Source organism: Prionailurus viverrinus, chromosome E3 (assembly GCF_022837055.1).
Source record: "Prionailurus viverrinus isolate Anna chromosome E3, UM_Priviv_1.0, whole genome shotgun sequence".
In the NCBI taxonomy this organism is placed as follows: domain Eukaryota; kingdom Metazoa; phylum Chordata; class Mammalia; order Carnivora; family Felidae; genus Prionailurus; species Prionailurus viverrinus.
In genome coordinates, this window is record NC_062576.1 from 25,763,784 (window position 1) to 25,783,486 (window position 19,703).

Genomic DNA, 19,703 nt, shown 5'->3' on the forward strand with positions numbered 1-19,703 from the left:
TGTGCCGTCACTACAATTCAAATAGTGACTTGTCTTCTGTCCCTATTACTGTAGATTCTACCTGTTTGTGACAGTGTATACAGGAGTCACACTGTGTGCATTGAAATAGAATGACCGTAGGTCCTCCTGGAAGCAGACACTGACACAGAGGCAGAACTATGATGGGTTTATTACAGGAAATGAGGACAGACAAAATAGAGGGGACAGGAATGGTGAGGGAAAGGATTCATTCAAATACGCGTATCAGACAACTTTTCTCAATATATCACATGCCACAGCCTATTGGTCACAGTTTAGGGTCCTCTTCAAACTTCAAGTTGTCCTGAAAGGCAAAGAGATTTTGGGTTATAGCAATGGGATCTTCTGTTCTCCTCTATGCGTTTTGTCCTTGAAAATATACCTTGGACGAACACTTAATTGTGTGGCTGCATCTGTGTGTCTACCAGTAATGGAAGATGATTGTCTTCAGGTCTGAGATATAGATCCCTGAATGTACACTTTCTCATAGTTATCTTTTCCTCCTGTGTGAGGTAGGACCTGGATTCTAATAGGGAAAACACAGGGGTCTTTGCTGTATCTTTTGAAACAGGGATTGCGGATCTCTCAGCCTCAGGCATTATACTCTTAGTATAATGGAATTGAATGAACATCTCTTGATGAGCTTCTGTGTGGAGATACCTTCATTTACACTGAGGAAGGTGAGTGCCCACTCATCCCATTTATTTTACAAATTCCTTATGTGGTTGTCACCTCTTCATCATACTGATCTCAGAACCCAACACTATCCCTGTTTCTCAGATAACAAAGCTGAGGTTCTGAGATGGCCCCACTGGGAGCTGGTATTAGGGATGAGACAGCAGGAACACAGGCAAAGCCTCAGGATATTGTGATGGAAGTTTTGGAGATGCAAACTGGCAGGCAGGGTGATGACAGCAGATGCAGGTGTGTGGTGACAGGAGTCCAGCAGGGGCGGCTTCTGGTCAACCCTGAATCCCCACTAAGAGTCTGACTCAGGCTGAAGGCCAAGGAAGCCGCTCAGCTGATCTACAACCTGTCATCACCTTTAGTCTCACTGAGACACACAAACTTAGGCATTTCCTAAGACCAAGTTTAATTTCCCAAATCTCCAGCACATTCTTTCATACGTGTCCAGACCTTTCAGAAACCCAAGGGAAACAACAAACTGTATTTAGATTATGAACTATGTGCACTGCGGTAAAGTTGACATTTTAGAGATGATGACTGCATTGTACACTGTGCTTGCACCCATGAAGCAGTTCTTTGCAGATCTCATGCTGTCCTCAAGCTCCCTGCCCAGGCTGTGGGCCCTGCCAGGAATGGCTTCCAACTCCAACCTACTGTCCCCAACAGCCTCTCCTCCACACCTCCTCAAACTCTGCTTACCTTCCACAACTTTCCTTCTATTCCTGTGTGATTCAAGTTTCCCCCATTCCTTCACTGGTGCTTCCATTATGGTGATCACAAGATCTGTGTCATATAACGCATGTGACCCATTTCACACAGGACACCTGAGGCACCTAAATTTAGGGGTGCGCCTCATCCTTCACAGAACCCACAACATTGTGTCTGTAAAAAACACACCAGTACCTCTGATACCTCTGCCTTTGTGTAAACATCCTCTTTCTTTTCGACAAGAGAAACCTATAGCTCACCTCATTACAGGGAAATGACACAGCCCATTGTATGTAAGTCCTGAGAAACTTAAGATATGTCACAGTGTCCTTAGCCAGGTTTGCAGGTGGGTTGCCAAGACTCAGAACCATCATTACATCATTCCCACCAAGTGTTTCATGAAGAAGATGCATGTGCTTTTACCAGTCACTCATCCAGCTCAGGTCATCTTACCAAATGGAGTAGGTGGAGGAGCTGGTGGAGGAGGGGGAGGTGGCCCACAGCCCTTGGCTGGTGATGAAGGGTGGTCCATGTGGTAGTGCCTGCAAGGCCATCCTGGGAAAGGACCAGGCCCTCTTGCATACATAATGGCCTGCAGAACAGAAACGAATGCCGTGTTCATAGGACAGAACAGAGCATCAACACCAGCAAAAAGTGGAAACCCAAAGAAGCAGTGCTCATCTCTGGCCAGCTTTCCCCCCACCAGGAACCAAGAGGGCAGCATCAGCATCAGGGAGCCTCTACCCATACTTTGGGTTCCACTTACAGCTTTTGGGGTGGGTAATGGATGCTATGGGGATAAACTAGTGTCCTCACATGTCTGCAAATGTAGAACAGCAAGGGCTCTTGTCCTAGTGGATTTATGGTGTGAATGCCAAATTAACAAAATAGCATATTCCCAATAGGAAGGCATCTAAGTCCAGGGTTGCCCGCCACCTCTCATCCCCTTCTACCACAGAGGCTGCTTATTCGTAAGTGAAGAACTTCTGAATGGGAAGGAATGACAATCCCAAGCTCCACACATGGAATCATAGCCCTCGTGGCTCAAAGCTCTGCCTCTAAGCCCCCGCCTGTGCCCAATCTGCTTCTCTCCCAACAATGGGGTCTTCTCCTCTCTAGAAGTGCTATCCACGGGCACAGAGACACATAGAGGGGTGGGGATCCTGAGGTCCTGAAAAACATCTGGATGCATATTCTTAGAGAAACATGGTACCTATCTATACATGTTAGTTAAGCTTAGCTAATTTATTTTAATTCAGAAGTACTTCTCAGTTTAAGTACAGTACAATTTGCAAGGTAATTGTGTCCTTTAGAAAAATGAGCTGAAATTCTAAATAACAGAATTATCACAAATGCACATTTGTTTCTGCTGTAAATGTCCATATTCCACCTGTAAGAGTGACCCAGGACACAAGAGAACCTGCTCATGGGAACACAAATAAAGGACACAGTGGGGAATTACAATGCAGGTAATTATGGATTTTCTCTTCTTCACCACTCATATTTCAGTGCATGTTTCAAGGACAAATATGTCACAAAAATAGTTCAGAGTATTTACACCCAGGGCACACCTGAAGGGATTCTGGACAGCACATTCACCAAAAAAAAAAAAAAAAAAAGGCTGAAGGGTGATGGGTATGAAATTTAGTTTGTCTAAGACCACTCTAAATGACACATACAAAAATCTAAGTTGGAGTGAAGGCAGTTTGCATTTTCGAACCATAAGGATAACCTTAGATTTTGTGAACACGTTAATCCCCTAGACAGAAACAGGAAAGGAAGAAACAGCAAGAGCAATGATTCCACATTGAGGAGGTCCAGGAAATATGAGGCATGCCAGGAGACTTCCAGGTGGAGTGTGGGGTCATCCTACTTGGGTTATTTCCAGGAACACACTGGAAAAGTCCTAAGGTCCTCACCTCTAAATACATTTGGCTTCTAAACTTACTATAAGGAGTTGACAGGCAGAAAATAGAGAAGCCCATAGACACTTGGGTTAAGGTTGTGCATTTGGAAAATAAGAAAAACAAGCAGACGTATCATACAACACACAAAACAGACACAGTGCCAGGAGAGAGCACTGAACAGAAAAATGAGGGTTTCCCAGAAGAGTTTTACTGAAAACGGCCATGGCGTTTACCTTATCCTTCTTGGCCCTTTTGGTAGAGTCTGTGTTGTTCTCACTCACAGGAGCAACTTCAGGATCTGCAAAAGGCCCTAGAAGGGATGGAGGTTTATTCTGATTTGAGGAGATTGTGCAGAGATTAAAAAAACAAACCCTCCCCTCATTCCTCAAGCATCTTAAACTCTTTGGCGCAGTCAGATCCCAAGTCACATGCAGAGGGTAGCCCCACATGCTTCAGGTGATCCCAAGGCAAAGGGGAGAACCACCCCTTAAACCTTGATGGAGACCCATAAATGCCCTGGTTCAGGTGTTTTCATAACTCATCAAACAACTACGGATGGCTGGTGGCTCACCTGGACAGATACACCTTAGGCTGAGCCTCATGCCTCCCACAGCCCAGCACATGGACTGTGTACAGCACACATCTGCTGAAGCCCTATGTCTGCTTTTGTGTATACAGCCCCATTCCATCTCCACAAGAGACACCTGTACCAACACAGGGTGTGGGAAATGACACAAAGATGATATGTCGATCAAGAGAAACTCAAGGAATGTGGTTATGGCGGCAAACGCTTTTCCCTCGCATTGCAATGGTCTGTGGTACCATCTCTGCACCTTGTCCAAGACTCAACAACAACAAAAATTAGATGAAGGTGCTTTGCAAGTCAACTCATACTGCTCAGATCATCTTACCACGCGGTGTAGGTAGAGAGGTCCGGGGTGGTCCCCAGGGCCACCAAGGTTCAGGAGGTGGACATGCCCTATAGCCCATGGGGGGACCTCTAGGGTAGGGTGTGCAGAATCTTCCAGTTAACAGAGGAGGTCCCCATGGATCCACGCTGCCCTGCAGAACAGAAGTGACAGCTATGTGCATATAGCAGACAAGAGAACCAATACCAAAAGCAGCTGAAACCCAGAGAAGAATATGTCAGCACCTGCCAACTTCTCAGCCACCAGGATCCAAGGGAGTAGCATCAGTACCTGAAAACCCCATCTCTCCCACTGGGTACCACCTACAAATTAGGCAAATAAATGCTGGAGGTTAAACTATGGCCACCACATGTCCCTGCCCATGTCTTAGAATGTAGAACAAAATGATGCCATCTTAGAGGAAGCAAAGAAGTAATTCCAGTCTAATGAAGTAGCATATTCCAGACAGTCAGACATCTATGTCCAGGATCACCCTGCATCCCTCCACTACAGTGAGTACAGAAGCTCTGGTTTTGGCATATTCCAAACACAAAAAAAGTTGAGTGCAAATAAACACCTGATTCTCTGCACACAAAATCACAGCTACTACTGGGGAAAAGTTCTTCCTGCCGGCTCCTTATTTTGTCCCCTATGCTTCCCTCCCTGTGAAAGGGGTCTTCCCTCTTGGAATTGCTGTCAAAGGCCACAAGACCACTGGGGAGTTGGGGATGCCTGGAGTCTTGCCAGGGAACTGAGAAAGTGTTTGCTGTTAGGAACATGTTACTTGTCAATGACTACTAAGCCCACATGTGTTTACCTGAATTCATAAGGAATTCTGATTTTGAGCACAGTACAAGACACAGAATAATATATACCCTATGGAAAAAAAGAGGTTGAAATTCCTGTAACAGAATTAATGCAAAGGTGTTTTGATTTTGGTATAAATTTCCATGGATGTGTCATAAGCGATGGTATCAGCTCTAACACTGATTGGAGACAACAGAACCTGCTCATATGCACACAACTGAAGGACCTCGTGTTCAGAATATTTTTACCTAAGATACATTTTAAAGGATTCCCAACAGTTCATTTACCAACAAAGACGTGAAGGTGGTGAAGGTGGTGAGTTATGACAATGACTTTGTGCATTCAAAGTTGGACAAGGCACACAATGTAAATATAGAGGGAAGTCTTTCTGCATTTCCAATTAACAAATAGCTTTAACATGTTAATCACATGACCAGAAAGAGGAAAACAACAACAACACTTATCCCACAGAGAGGCGGTATAGTAGTAGTCAAAAGCCTAGAGACTTTAGTATGGAGTGCAGTGTATCTTCCTGGGGTTATCTCCAGAACACATGAGAAAAGCCATAGGTCCCTCAACCTCTAAGTTCCTTTGGCTACTAACCGTTCCAGAAAACGATGACAGGCTGCAAAGAGAGGAGCCTGTAGACTCTTGGGTTAAGGCTGTGCATTTGGAAAACAGAAACAGGCAGACATATCACACAACACACAAAACAGGGAAAAGGCCATAGAGCCTGCTGTACCGAAAAAGAGGGTTTCCCAACAGACTTACAACTGAAAATGGCCCCAGCATTTACCTTGTCCTTTTCTGCATTTTTGGTAGAGTGTTGGTTGTTGTGACTTACAGGAGCGACACCAGCTTCTGGATCGGCTAAAGGCTCTAGAAGGGATGGAGGTTTATTCCGGTTTTAATAGGCTGTGCAGAATTCAAACAAACACCACATTTTGTGACATCTTAAACTTTTCCCCACACTTCAGACCATGAGGAGAGGCAGAGAGTAACCCACAAGCCTTAGGTGACCCCAAAGATAAGTGGAGATCCATCCCATCTTGTTAATGAAGAAACCATAGGGCCCTGGTTCGTGTTCTTCATAATTAGTCAAATAACTTGCAACAGGTCAGTTCAAATAGAAATCTGGAAAGCATCACCAAAATAGCCATTTCTCAATGTACATTAGGGGTAATAACTCACCATCTCATTACAGATAAGAATAAAAATGAGAGCACTGATTGGGATAACATCAAAAAACCCTCCACAGAAGAGCATGGGTGTGTTTCTTCTGGCTCCAGGCGAATTGTTCAATCTTCCAGCTTATCTATAAGCTGCCTTCCACATGTGAGCAGGTATTATGTAACTATTTCTGAATAGAAATATACTTGACTGATATTATACTAATGAGAAAAGTAAAACTGTGGGAATTTAGCACTGAAGCTTCAGACTTGCACTGATAGCATCAGGGGACTAAGCTATATGGAACCTGAGCTTAGGAATGTAGGAATATGGTTCAGAAAAAATAAGGCAAAAATGAAGGAACATAAAAAATAGTAAATAAATAACCTTCTCCCCCCTAAAACTAAAATAAAATTGAGTCAAGGTTGGAAGAAGGATAAGGCCTATGTGCCATGTGACATGATGGCATGTCACCTCTCCAGACTCATCTCTTTAGTTGGGGGATGCTGGAGGAGGTGGGAGGGTCCGCAGTTAGGGGAGGGGCATAAGCTCCACAAGTCACAGGGACAAGTGCCCCACTGCGTGGGGCACCCTCCTATCACCCCTTCAGACAACCTGATGTCCTTAGTGGTTGTGATTCTTTCCAGGCCCCAGGAACAGGCTACACAGAAGAAATTAGGTTGCTGCACATCACCATGTGCTCCTTACCTCTCCTTGGAGGGTTCTGGGTCTGTGGTCTTCCAGGCATTGGTTTCTGCCTCATGTATCCCTCAAGCAGCCTCTTTCCTTCCATCATGTCCAGTCTTGGATACAGAAAAAGAATGGACTTCCATAAGAGTTGCAACACCACGTCCTCTACAAGACACTAAACAGCACAGCTGTCATCCCTCGACACACCATTAAAAACACATGTCAAGATCACCCACCTGTGTTTCAAGTGGGCCGCCTCCCTCCTCTCCTCTGCCATTGCCCTCTCCCAGATCTGAGTCTTGATCTGGGGGAGAAAAACACATCCACCTTCAGTCATGCCAGACTGTGCACCAAAGAGACAGAGGAGGAAAAAAGAAAACACTTACCCAGTTGTGCTGAGCATTCTTCTCATAAACTGCGATCTGAAAAAGCCAACAACGAAAAGCCCGTGTTTAGGGATTCCAAGGGCCACTACACTCGCCAGCATGAGGTGCTAAGGGTTTAATATGTCAGGCAGAACTCAAGTTACCTGGTGTCTGAAGGTGAGCTCTGCCCGTTGCAGCTGTTCTCGTCTTTGTTCAATTTGTTGCCTGTGAGTTACAATTGCGTTCGTCAAATAAGGCCTAATATTGCGCAGGATTTTAAATCATCTGCCCATGTTCCCATCAACTTCATATCTGTCTCTGAATACAATTTATCCTTACACATGAAACACTTTTCACATAATTATAAATGTACAGTAGGACCAAAGTGATTGTTCCATCCTTTCCTTACTCATTATTCCCTGCCTACAGAGTTCAGAGTTTGTTGAATTCCTTCCCATTTTCAATCTTTCATCATAGGACAAGTGCCTTGCATCATAAAGCTCTATTCTCCTTTAACTTTGTACTCACCATGTTTCCCAGGGTTGCAACGACCAAGGCCATCAAATGGCACTACCATGTTGATGGGTATGATTTCATCCTATAACAAACTGCTTTCCTATAGATTATGGCATTTGACACCACCCCTCAGGAATATTGGCATGGATGAAATTTCCACATGGTCAGGCCAGCACTGGAGATGTGGAAATGTTTAGTAACTTAATTGCTTTATTCTTTCTAATAGTTATCTTTTTCTATCTGTTAATTCCCTATAGATATGTCCTCTGAATTTGCGTTTGTATACTACGTTAATGGAGTCCACCCATTGTACCAAGGTTCAAACTAAGAAATGAACAGGGGTTTCATGAGCCTCTGCTAATTAGTATCTGAACCCACTTGTACTTGTGTATTTCCTCTGTAGCTATTTTCAGATTTTCTTCTGCAGTTGCCATCTGATTCTTCACTGCAGCTAGTTCACAGTTCATCGTATCCAGCTTTCTAGGATGAGAAAGATATATACGTAGTCCAGAGCCAAGGTCCAGAAATTCTGCCTTTTAACTTCCCAGCTCTCTTGAAGGCCTAGATTCAAATATCCCTACACTGTCCTCCCATAGATGCACAGACTGACAACACAATCAGAGAAATGAAGACCCCATTTAAGGTTAAAGAAAAATCAACCTCTGTCTGCTGCCAAGTCACCTGCAATCAGAGCGGTCTTTCGAGTTCTCTGCTTCTACTGCATCGTAAAGTCATCAAATAACATTGTACTCTGTGCCTTCCTAGAGTTGGTCTTTTGTTCAAGATGGTGAAGGCTCATTTCAGTTCAACGTGAAAAACTATGCCTGACCAGCTATACCCATAGGATGAAGCAGGGGATCATCATTGCCTTATACCTCCATGGGGCAATGCACTGAGTCTCAGTCCAAAAGTTGTACCTGGACACAGACACTCAGTATGAAAGATAGCCTTCCAGGACATGGTTTCACCAGCATTGCAAATCACTCCCACATAGGAGTTACAGGAGTGTAACCCCTGCCTCTTCCTTCAAAGATCCTAGTGGAGGAAAAGGCCAATCTTAGAGTGGCAATATCTACTGAAATATAACATGATGTGAACTGTCCCACAGTCAGGCTGTTATCTCCAGGAAATAGATTTCAGATGGAAAACTATCAACTTCATGGAGTCAATCCAGTCTTTAACAAGACGGAGTTTATTGATAGTGAAGGCAGCAAAAGGCAATGCTTCAAAAGTCTGGTTTGCTGTGCTGCCCTCAGACTACTTAGTTCATGGTGTTGCTTTAAAGGGTTTCAACTTGGCACTGGATATACTCAAGAATCACATGCAAAACTGAAAGACTCTTAGAAACTGAGCAAAAGCACTAGACAGAGAAAGGCACATGCATTTCCTTCTGGCCTCTCAGGCAGTCCTTCAGCAAATGCTTTCTGGCCTGTGGCTGTAATGTAGTGGCTCTGTTGTAAGGGGGTAAAGATAGAGAGGTGGTCAGAGCTTACAAAGTAACAAAAACAAGATGTAAGTGAGACAGAGAAGCCCCCACCCCACGTGTGGGAAGGACTAACACAAAGCTGAGTCTCAGGGAAGAGAAGGAAGAGTTTACTTTTCAATGCGAATGAGGGACTTTAAGGTCCCTGATCTCCTCCTGAGAACAAAAGAAAATACTGGACAAAAGAGGAAACATGTGAGTGGTGCACCAAATTTGTAATGAACCCATGAGACACACTTCCTGCAAATCTCACTTGCAGACTGGATGAAGGGATCCAGTACTGATGGCATCTCAAACCATTGTTTCTACAGCAAGATAATTCCATTTTTCCCATAGATATTTTTGACCCAAGTCTGATGCTGAACAAAGATGACCTAATTCCCGGCTGATAGGACAATGTGATGGGATTGAAAGCTATAGGACAATGCAAATGGATCCAGAGGGAATCCAGGTATCAATGTGATTAATGCCTTCCCTCGTCCACCCTATGTACATGTCACAACAATGTGTGGCAAGCACTAAGGACAGAAAGGAAAATGCAGGTTACAGAAAGCAAGGCAGGAAGGGCAGGCACAATTCTACTGAATGCATTTGGCAAAAATACTCTGGATCCAATTCTGAAAGAAATACATTTACCTATACTGGCCACCACATGCCTTCATACAACAGTACTTGGGACTCTTATCACATGAACATCTTACTTTTCTATAGCCACTTTTCTTTCTTCATAGAATTCTTCAAGGATGCCTGCTTTCTCCTTCAACTGTCTGACTTTGGCTTCCTTGGCTGCTTTCGCAGACCTCAATGCATTACACTTGTCCTCCAGGGCCTTTTTACTTTCTGTCAAGAAATGAATTTTATTTTTGTGTGTGCACATGACATGAGACTTGGTTTTGGGGTGACAGGAAAAGGGCAAGTACCACGAAGGCAGGAAGCTATTCCTTCCCTTCCCAAAGCAAACTCATTGCCACCATACGGGCATTTCTCCCCAACAGACAACATACCTTCCAGTTCACAGTTATTGGACATCACGGCTCTCAGTTCTGGATCCTCAAATTGACTGTTTGCATCTTGTGACTTTAAGACAGATATGAAAAAAAGACATTCAAGAAATACTGACCGCATAACAATGTGAGTGTACCTAACACAGCAGGACTATGCATGGCAACAAAGAAAGATCCCAAAGCATAAATATAACAATGAGAAGGCAAAGAACATGGAATATAGTTCAAGTCAAAGAGCTCACAAATGGCTTTCTTAGGGGAATATTCACACTGAACATTGTTCAGCATTAAGGGAGGAGGGCAGTATACAAATTGGCTAGTGCCCTTCATCTCTCAACTGTCTTGGGGGTTTTCTCCATATGTTGGGAGGGCAGGGCTGAATGAGGTGGTAATTACCCAGCTATGAAAATAAAAGATACTTGCTAGTCCTTGAAAAAGCAAAACTCCTCAGGGTGGTCCTAAGTGAAATTCCAGGTCCTTGTGAGGATGGAGGTTTGGTTCCCAGAGGCCCACTCTCTACTGTGGTAAACAGCAAAAGAATATGCTGTGCTCACCTCACCCAATGAACAAAAAGCCTCCAAAGCCAAGTTACAGTAAAACTCAGCAGTCAACTCATCACTTCTGGATTCTTGACATTCCTCTCTCTCTCTCTGATTGCAAGGTAGCAAGTGCACTTTGAAGAGTGTCATTTAATTTTAAATAAAGTGCTCAACTTTTTTTGATGTGCTCCTTCAACAAAACATGTTGAATGAGTAATAATAATTCATTATTTTACTTGTGTTTTTAGAATGCAATCCAGGCAAAGAAGGGATTCTTACTTTCCTTTTTTTTATTTTTATTTTTTAACGTTTATTCATCTTTGAGAGACAGAAAGAGACAGAACATGAGCAGGGAAGGGGCAGAAGAGGGAGACACACACACACACAGAGAAGCAGGCTCAAGGCTCCGAGCTGTCAGCACAGAGCCAGACACAGGGCTCAAACTCACGAACTGTGAGATCATGACCTGAGCCAAAGTCGGATTCTCAACTGACTGAGCCACCTGGGCACCCCATGGGATTCTTACTTTCAATTTAAGAGCTTCAGCGGAGTGAATGTTACTTCTTCTCTCAGCTTCTTGAAGACGTATCTTTGATTCATTGATCTATATATAAAACATATGAAAAAGGAATCAGAATTCAAAAATAGCATCATGGTAGATAAACCTATCTCTAATGTGTGATTCCTTTCACAAATAAAGAGGTAGTTCTTTACACTTGTGAAGCTTGTCTTGAATTGGGAGTGTTTCTACAACACATGAAATAGGTCAATAGGATGAACTACCAGAGGTGAAATAACTGAAATAAAATCACAAAAAAAATATTTGAAAGGGCAATGCTACCTTCTGTTCCCAAATGGATATTGCTTCAGCCAGCTCTCTGTTTTCTTTCTTCACTGTGTTGATCTTTTCAGTTATTTGCTGTAAATTAACTAAAAAGAGATAAAACAATTTCTAAGGTTGTTACCAAACTGGTGACATCGAATAATCCCACTGTATTAGCAGCAGAGACACATTATCTGACACGTGGGTGTAACTAACTTATTTGCTTTCTTATTGTGCCTGAAGAAAGCAAGTTTTAGTAGCATTTTAAACCCAAGGAACCTTATTTCACTGAGATCACTATACGTGTAAGCTCTAGAACACTGACTCCTCTAACAAGCTCAAAGTGCAAACTTCTCTTCTAGTGGCCCAGTGTGAGAGCTCTCATGCCCTGAGTTCCCTCTTCTCACCGCGACCACTGCTGCATTCACAGTGATGAGCACCAGCCTTTGAGGGCTTACTAAGTGTCAGGCAGCCACCCTGGCTCTCAACACACAGTGCCACAGAATCACCACAGTCTATAGGGCCCATGCAGAATACATTACCCCCATTTGCATCACGTTCACTTCTCATTCTCCCCTGGCATGAATGGCTCCCTCCACCTCAGACTCAAAACCATGGTTCAAACCTCTCTTGTGACACACACCCTACCTGGCAATATCTGGCTTCTTCTCTAAGCTTAGGCCACTTGATAGACTCAAAGAGGGTTTTCTCATCTTCACATTTCACCAAGAGCCATGTCATGGCAAAGTACTCACTGCAAACCTCAGACTCATATCATCACTTGTTTCCTAACCATTCCTATGCAAAATTACCCTCATCCTGTTCTCCTTCCTCCTATGATGTTTTCCTCCCCTGGTCTCTTAAGAGATGCCAAATCCCTCCACATTGTCACTTAGCCTCCAAACAGGGAAGAGAAAGATTTTCAAGAGTTAACAAGTCAATTAGACATCAGAAGTCACCATATTTATCCCTAGTTAAAAAATTAAAACCCACATCAAACACCAGTACTGAAAAAAACTTACAAAGAATACTAAAACCTTAAATCTTACCTTGATATACTTGAGGCTCTATCTGAGAGAGGAAGAAACAAAATAAGTTTGAGGTCAAACATATTATTAGTAAAAACGTATTCTTTCTGATAAAATATTAAATGTAAACCAATGAAATTACAATGATCATTTTGTTCAGCATAATGAATTCATAATATTAAATATAAGCAAAAATTAGAATTTCATATTTAGTTCATGATTCTTTATAAACCATTTCTGATAAAAGCATAAAGATTCATGGCTTATTTTCACTAAAAGATAGATTTACATTCTATTCCATAAACATCAACGTATTCAATTTTGTCAGTGCATAATGCAGACAGTTTTAAAAATATATAAATAAAATATTTGTCTGATTTTTTTCTCTTGTAGTCGAACCCAATATCCACACTGAAATCCAGAACCTAGGATCATTGAAAGTCCAAAAGAAAGAAAGAGAGAGAGAGAAAGGGAGAGAGAAATAAAGAAAGAGACCCACAGAGAGGCGGGGGAGAGAGATGGAGGGGAGGGAAGGGAAGGGAAGCGAAGGAGGAAGGAAGGGAAGAGGAAAGAAAAGGAAAAGCTTTGTAGTGAGATATGCCTCTTTCATTCTCTAGAAAGCTTTCTAAAATCGTACAGAGTTGGCTGCTCTCTGAATCAATAAACAATTACAACATGTCAGGTGTTATGATTTTCCTAGAACACTAAAAACAGAGGGTCTTCCAAAAAAAAAGTCATCAAATGAGAAAGAGAGTGGAACATGACTAGAGAAAAAGCACAGGCAACAAAAGAAAAGGTGGCTAACATTTCAAAAAAAAAAGGAAAAATTGTTCCCCGTAAGAAGGTATAAGAAAAACAAAAGGAACTTCACTTATGTAGAGGCAGTGGTCTGAGGCAAGGGTTAAAAGCTTCCATACCTCCTTCTGGAAATGTGAACAAAAGAGAGATCACAGGTATTAGGGAGTAATGGTTGTCTGGGCAAAATTAGAAGTAATAATTTAAAGCCTGACTGCACAAGTATTTCTGTTTTCTAGGAGCCTTAAAGAATGTCAACCATGGAAAACCATCCTGTGATGGTCTTGTGTCCACTGAAAAGTAACAGCCACAAGATAATGACTGTGGGACTAAAGGATGCTTCCCCACTCCCAGCCCCTCACTCTTTGGAAAAGTGCCTCTATCAGCCTGGCACAGTACCCCTTTAGGGAGCGATATGCCTCTTTCTTGTTGGCTCCATTGTATACGAGCTATCTCTAATAAACTCTACCTGCTTTGTTTCCCTTGAGTTCAGTGTTCATTCCTAGGACACTGAGACTCAAGAACCTGGTCTTGGGGATCCAATACCACCCAGACCCGAGTCATCCCCTGGTGAATTATAGCTCAGTAAAATCTAGGCCAGACTCTACTTTAACAAAAGGTAAAGAAAGACACATTTTCCTGACTCCTAGAATGCATATCCCTACTCAAAAGTTTTAAATGGGGCTGAAGCTAGCCCCTACATCTTGCCAGGATATTGGAATATCAATGTGTTATCAAAAAGCAAGTCATAATAATGTTGTTCTAGGAAAGTGTATCTATGGAGGGTAAATAGAAAACCATGGATAGTCCTTTAACATCACATGTTTCCTTTCCTAAGCAGGGGAAATGGAAAGAGAGATGGACTTACAAATACATAATATTTATATTTTCCTTATGAGGGGAAAGATTTCTAAATTGGCAGGAAAAGAGGAAAAACAGCCATTTAGACATAAACTCATGGTATTCTGTTCTTCCTTAGAAGGCCTGCCCTCAAGAGAAACTATTTCTCCAAAACCTGATGGGGGTTTTCCTAAACACAAGCAATGCAGATGAAGGGAAATACTAAACTACAGTGCTCTTCCTCCTTCCTGTCTCACAGGGGAGTAAACTCAGCCTAAAACCTAGCCAGGTAAAGACAAAACTTCACACTCAAGGCCTATTCACCTCAGTTTCTTTAAACAAGGATGTGACTCCCAGCTCTCAGAAACACTTACAAGGTACCGTAAAAGGAAAAGCCACATATTTTGAACACAGATTGCAAGCATTAGACTCATATTTCCTATGGCAGAGATGTTGGGATAATCAGGCTGGGAATTTAAAACTGCTCTGATTAATAGGAGAATAACTCTAGTGGGAAAAGTGGTCAGTATGCAAGAAGAGGTGGTGAGTGTGAGCACAGAGATGATAACTCTAGGATCCAAGAGATTTTGGTTCTAGGAATCAAAAACACCATAACAGAAACAAGAAATGCCTTTGTGGATATATTAACACACACAATATAGCTGAGGAAAGACTCAACAAGCAGAAGGAAATATCGAGTAGAAACATCTGAAACAGAAACACAAAGAAAATAATTAAAAATACAACACAGAACATCCAAGACCAGTGGGACAATTACAAAAGGTGTAACATACACAAAATGGGAATACCTGGAGAAGAAGTGAAAAGAAGACACATTTGAAGTGAACATGACCAAGAGAATTTTCCAAAATTAATGATAGTCGCAAACCACAGATCCAGGAAACTAAAAGAATTCCAAGCAGGATAAATACCCACCCCCCCCCCCCCAAAAAAAACACAAAACACCACCACAACAACTACAACAAAAAACTACCCCTAGACATATACTATTCAATCAACAGAAAACTGAAAACAAACAATTTGGAAGAAGTTAAGGGGAAGTGTTGAGAGCTGGAGTTACAGGGAGAAGGGAGAAATAACCCCGTACCCAAGAGGAACCAGGAAAAAAAAATACTCAGAATTCAGAAACCATGCAATCAAGAAGAATGAAATGTTTATAGTGTTAAAAGAAAAGAACCCATCACCGAGAATTCTGTGGCCACTGAAATTATCTTTCAAAACATTCTACAAAGTAAGGAAAATTATCGGACATACTGAGGTCAATAAAAAAGGCTTAATTCTCCAGGGAAACATATTCCTTAATGTGCATGTATTAACAACAGAGTGTCAAAATACATGAGGCAAAAACTGACACAACTGCTAGGAGAAACAGACATACACATTATTATGGCTGAAAGAATTCAATACCCTGTATCAGTCATTGGCAGGTTGAGCACACAGACATTCAAATTTAAGAACATAGTTGGACTGAACTGCATCATCAATCACCTGGATGGCATTACCATCTGTAGAACACTTCAACAATAGACAACTACACATTCTTCTCAAACTCACATAGAACATTCACTGGCATGGACCATATTTAGGGTCAGAAAATACATCTTAACTTAAAGTCAACAAAATCATAGACAATATGTTCTCAGAACACAAATGCAAGCTAGACATCAATAACAGAAAGACAGGTGGAAAACTACAAAAAAATATTAGAGATATTCTAATAGAAGATGGAGAATAGAGACAGAATAGAGATATTGTAAAAGAAGTGGGTTAAAGAAGACAATTCACAGAATTTTAAAAATATTTCCAACTACATGATAATGAACATTGGAATTATTACAATTTGTGGCTGCAATGAACGCAGTGCTTAAAGGGAAATTTGAAGTACTGAATGCATACAATAGGTCTAGTTAAAAATTTGTGCTTACCAAAAAAAAAAAAAAATTCTGCTTACTTATGATTACAAGCCTATCTATAAGGTACTTTAGTATACTCACAGCAAGGACAACTCTCCAGAGGTAAACCAGACATGCACAAATTGCAAGGGTGGCAGTAATAATGGTAAGCTTCCACAGAATCCCAAATACACGAGCGCCAAAAGGGAAATGGCCAGCCAAAATATGGACAAGCTGAAATAATATTTGAGACAATGAGGAATATCAAAGACATTTATAATATCTGTTACAAAGAATCATCTTTATAAACCTTCAACCAGCCTCCAGGAGGTTATAAGCACATCTCTCCAATGCCTCCTCATGAAGGACAGGGCGGAAACAAGGCTTACAAAGGAGCAGGGGCAAACTTGTGGGAGTGATGACTGTGGTTACTTACTATGGCGATGGCTTCATTGCTTCTTACCTATATCACATATCAACAAACTGTAATCTTTACAAAGCTCTTGTTATTATACATAAGTTATACCACACTACAGCTGTTGGGAAAATCTAATAGGCCATCTTAGAAATTCTATAGTGCTGACAAACACACTGGAACAATTTTTAAATAGTTAGCAGAACTTAAGAATTTATCAGCCAACTTAAAATTGAAAAAAAAAAACCAAAATAAAAAAATAAATGCAAACTTTTAGTAGACAAGAAGTAAATGACTTCTGTTGTACATTCATGAAGTACCTGGATAAAATACTTTGGAACATTTCCAAAATTACACCAAAGTTCATAGAAGGATGGGAGGAAGTAACAATGAAAATGTACTAGAGGTTCAAATGAGATTGTTATAGAGCCAGATGTTTACAGATATGGATATGACTGAGAGAGATGGGAAGCTGTTATTATAATAATATGGGATTATTCCAGCAAAAATAAATTCTACATTACTGCTTAGTTTCTAAAAACACGGAGGTTTTCTTTTTTCTAATGTTTATTTTTGAAAGAGAAAAAGAGTGGGGGAGGAACAGAGAGAGAGGGAGGCAGAGATTCCAAAGCAGTCTCCACGGTGTTAGCACACAGCCTGATGCTGGGCTCAAACTCACAAACTATGAGATCATGACCTGAGCCAGAATCAAGAGTTAGATGCTTAACTGACTGAGCTATCCAGGTGTCTCATGAGATTTTGCTTTCAAGGTTTACTTTGAATCTGAATCACAGCTCAGGTTGTCAGATTTCTGAAGTAAATAAAGATTTGCATAATCAGGTGATCTTGTCTATTTTGATGAAATCTATGAGATTTTAAGTTATTTGAACACACATCTCCAAATAGCCAATACAATAAAGTCAAGTTCCTATTTCATAGTGTTGAACCTAAATCAATCAATAGCTACTATGAAAATTACTTTCTAAAAGAATACAAAAGTCCTGAATATGGTCACCAAAAAAACAGGACACATATCATTTTACTAAAACTAGGCTTACCAGTATTTTAGGAGAAATATACTCAATACAATGCAATTCATACTAATTCACATACCAAACTTTAATTTTGTGCCAATAAATCTCTCTAGAAAGCAGCCTCCAAAATGTGTACCATTTGTATCTTCAGCTCTCAGAACTGAGGTCACTAAAATGTGTGCTGGTGGGAAATGTACACTCTCTTTGAGTGGCCACTGTCTAAAAGAAAGCAGGAGCTGTCCGCTCAATGATTGATCATGGGGATCAAACGCACCAAAGACAGAGGCCATCTTGACACCAATGGTAAACATTCTAAGTCCTGGGCACTCTTGATACCTCTGGCAGCTATATGGAAGCTGATATCAGTAGTTAATCTTAACTAGATTAGATCCAACGGGGTCAATAACGCCAGGTTCTCACAGACGATGGCCATGACTAGGTGGAGGTGGGAAATGCAAGACAAGTTAGTTTATGGACGAAGTCAGAGATGAGGGAGGGAGAGAGAGCTGAACTGACCTGTGAGATGCATTCTAGGTAGAGGGGGGAATCTCCAATAAACAGAACCGAGAAATTTCCTCCTTCATAGACTCAAAAGAAATAGAATAGATTCTGTTTTGACTGGAGGTATTCATGTAGGAGGATTCTGTCTCAATTTAGGTTGCTCCTGACTTGGGACTTTGAAGATCCCTCTCTAAGAATCTGGTGCATGCTAATCTAAAGAAATCTACTTCTCTCTATGGGTGTTCCCTGTCTCTCTGTCTCAGGCTCCTGGGAGTACAGGTTTTTCTTCTTAATGATAGAATGAAACATTCAACTGGGAACCAGGTATTTCTTTATAGTTGGACAATTGTAAGGACATTCGAGACCTTTTTGGGTTTGAGTAAATCGACCCTCTGCACATATTTGGCTAAAGAAAGGACAAGAATTCATTCACTTCCTGATCACATCACTCATAGTGATTTTCCTATTATAAATGTCCAAGCAGGGTGAGGCCACTTCATTGATGTTGAGCTTCTAATCAACCTGTTTGGACACACAATTCTTGGCAGCAGCCCCAAGACCAGAGGGAGAGGGCTGATTCACAAGATCCTAAAAGCGAACAAACCAGAAAGCACAGAGCACAAAGGACATTTCACTTTTTAACTCTCTACTACCAACACCAATGCTTCAGATACCACTGTTCCCAGGGCTACCAAACTTCACAAATATGAACAATGCGCTGATAGGAAAACAAACTACATATATGATGGACTGTAAGCTTACAAAGCTTGGAGCAGGATCTTGACAGCACTTCCAGGAGCCAGTCTAATACTATGAAATACTATTAATACTATTAAATAGCACCTATTAAATGTTTCTGACATTTTTAGAAACAGTTTTAATGAGGTATAATTCAAACATCATACAGGCCCCTTATTTAAGACAAAGATCTCAGTGGCTTTTAGTATCTTCACAGGCTTTTAGTATCTTCCTTCTTTATTGACACTATGAAGCTCAGGTTTCCATCCTGTCAATGCTACTCTTTTTGTACCAAGCGGCCCAGACAGGATCCACAGCTTCATGTGGACAGTTGTGGCCAGAACAAGCTGGTCGAGAAACCTTGGCCCTGAGGTCCTCGGTTTTCAGAAAGAACCGAGTTCTCATCAAGGATTCTAGGGAAAAGCTGTTTTTTAACCACAGTCTGGATAAATAAATAAATAAATAAATAAGGAAGAAACCACTGATGTAGGATGTGTACTCACATTCGTGTTTGGGTAACCGGGATACCCAAGTAAGAGGATACAGAAAAACAGCTTCTGAACCATTATGTCCTGGTCCTTCAGGAGGAGCTGGGGCGCCAGAGAGGAGGTGCAGATGGAGGTGGACAGGAGGTGGGGGTGGGAGGGGAAGGGAGCGGGTGGGAAAGGGGGCGGAGTGGTAACTGAGGTTGGGGTGGGATTTAAATAGGGGTGGGATTGGGGACGGGGGTGTGTCAGGAGTAGAAGGGAGTCAGGGACAGTACCAGGAATGATCAAGTACAAGAGGGGAGGGAAGAGCGTTAGAAAGGTTAGTA

At 41.7% G+C, this 19,703-nt stretch overlaps 2 protein-coding genes across 3 annotated transcripts; both read right to left on the reverse strand.

The window, feature by feature from the left end:
* Positions 1-270: 270 nt before the first annotated feature.
* LOC125154410 (transport and Golgi organization protein 1 homolog) lies at positions 271-3,769 on the reverse strand. 2 transcript variants are annotated; one of them, XM_047838717.1, is made up of 3 exons: positions 3,554-3,769; positions 1,867-2,005; positions 271-322 (listed from the first exon to the last, which is right to left on the reverse strand). In XM_047838717.1, the coding sequence occupies exons 1-3, from the start codon at positions 3,767-3,769 to the stop codon at positions 306-308; spliced, it is 372 nt and encodes a 123-aa protein (XP_047694673.1). In that variant the 3' UTR covers positions 271-305. The 2 variants fall into 2 exon arrangements, with proteins under 2 accessions (XP_047694673.1, XP_047694672.1); XM_047838716.1 differs by having other exon boundaries at positions 1,867-2,025.
* Positions 3,770-4,148: 379 nt separating this feature from the next.
* Positions 4,149-19,464, reverse strand: LOC125154707 (transport and Golgi organization protein 1 homolog). Its single transcript, XM_047839249.1, has 14 exons — positions 19,393-19,464; positions 16,304-16,435; positions 12,675-12,696; positions 11,644-11,732; positions 11,329-11,406; positions 10,264-10,336; positions 9,961-10,099; positions 8,155-8,256; positions 7,425-7,485; positions 7,282-7,317; positions 7,132-7,199; positions 6,914-7,008; positions 5,832-5,914; positions 4,149-4,382 (listed from the first exon to the last, which is right to left on the reverse strand). Exons 1-14 carry the CDS (start codon positions 19,453-19,455, stop codon positions 4,218-4,220), a joined length of 1,206 nt encoding a protein of 401 aa, XP_047695205.1. The 5' UTR covers positions 19,456-19,464; the 3' UTR covers positions 4,149-4,217.
* Positions 19,465-19,703: the final 239 nt, after the last annotated feature.

Excerpts from the sequence above, each read along its gene's own strand:
- LOC125154410 (XM_047838716.1), bottom strand. The coding sequence starts at position 3,769 with ATGTGGGGCTACCCTCTGCATGTGACTTGGGATCTGACTGCGCCAAAG. Across the intron at positions 2,026-3,553 it reads AAAGGGCCAAGAAGGATAAG|CATTCGTTTCTGTTCTGCAG; the intron begins GTAAACGCCATG and ends CTATGAACACGG. Across the intron at positions 323-1,866 it reads TCCTCCACCTACTCCATTTG|GACAACTTGAAGTTTGAAGA; the intron begins GTAAGATGACCT and ends TTTGCCTTTCAG.
- LOC125154707 (XM_047839249.1), bottom strand. The coding sequence starts at position 19,455 with ATGGTTCAGAAGCTGTTTTTCTGTATCCTCTTACTTGGGTATCCCGGT. Across the intron at positions 10,337-11,328 it reads CTGAAGCTCTTAAATTGAAA|TCACAAGATGCAAACAGTCA; the intron begins GTAAGAATCCCA and ends TCTGTCTTAAAG. Across the intron at positions 7,486-8,154 it reads GAGGAAATACACAAGTACAA|GCAACAAATTGAACAAAGAC; the intron begins GTGGGTTCAGAT and ends TGTAACTCACAG.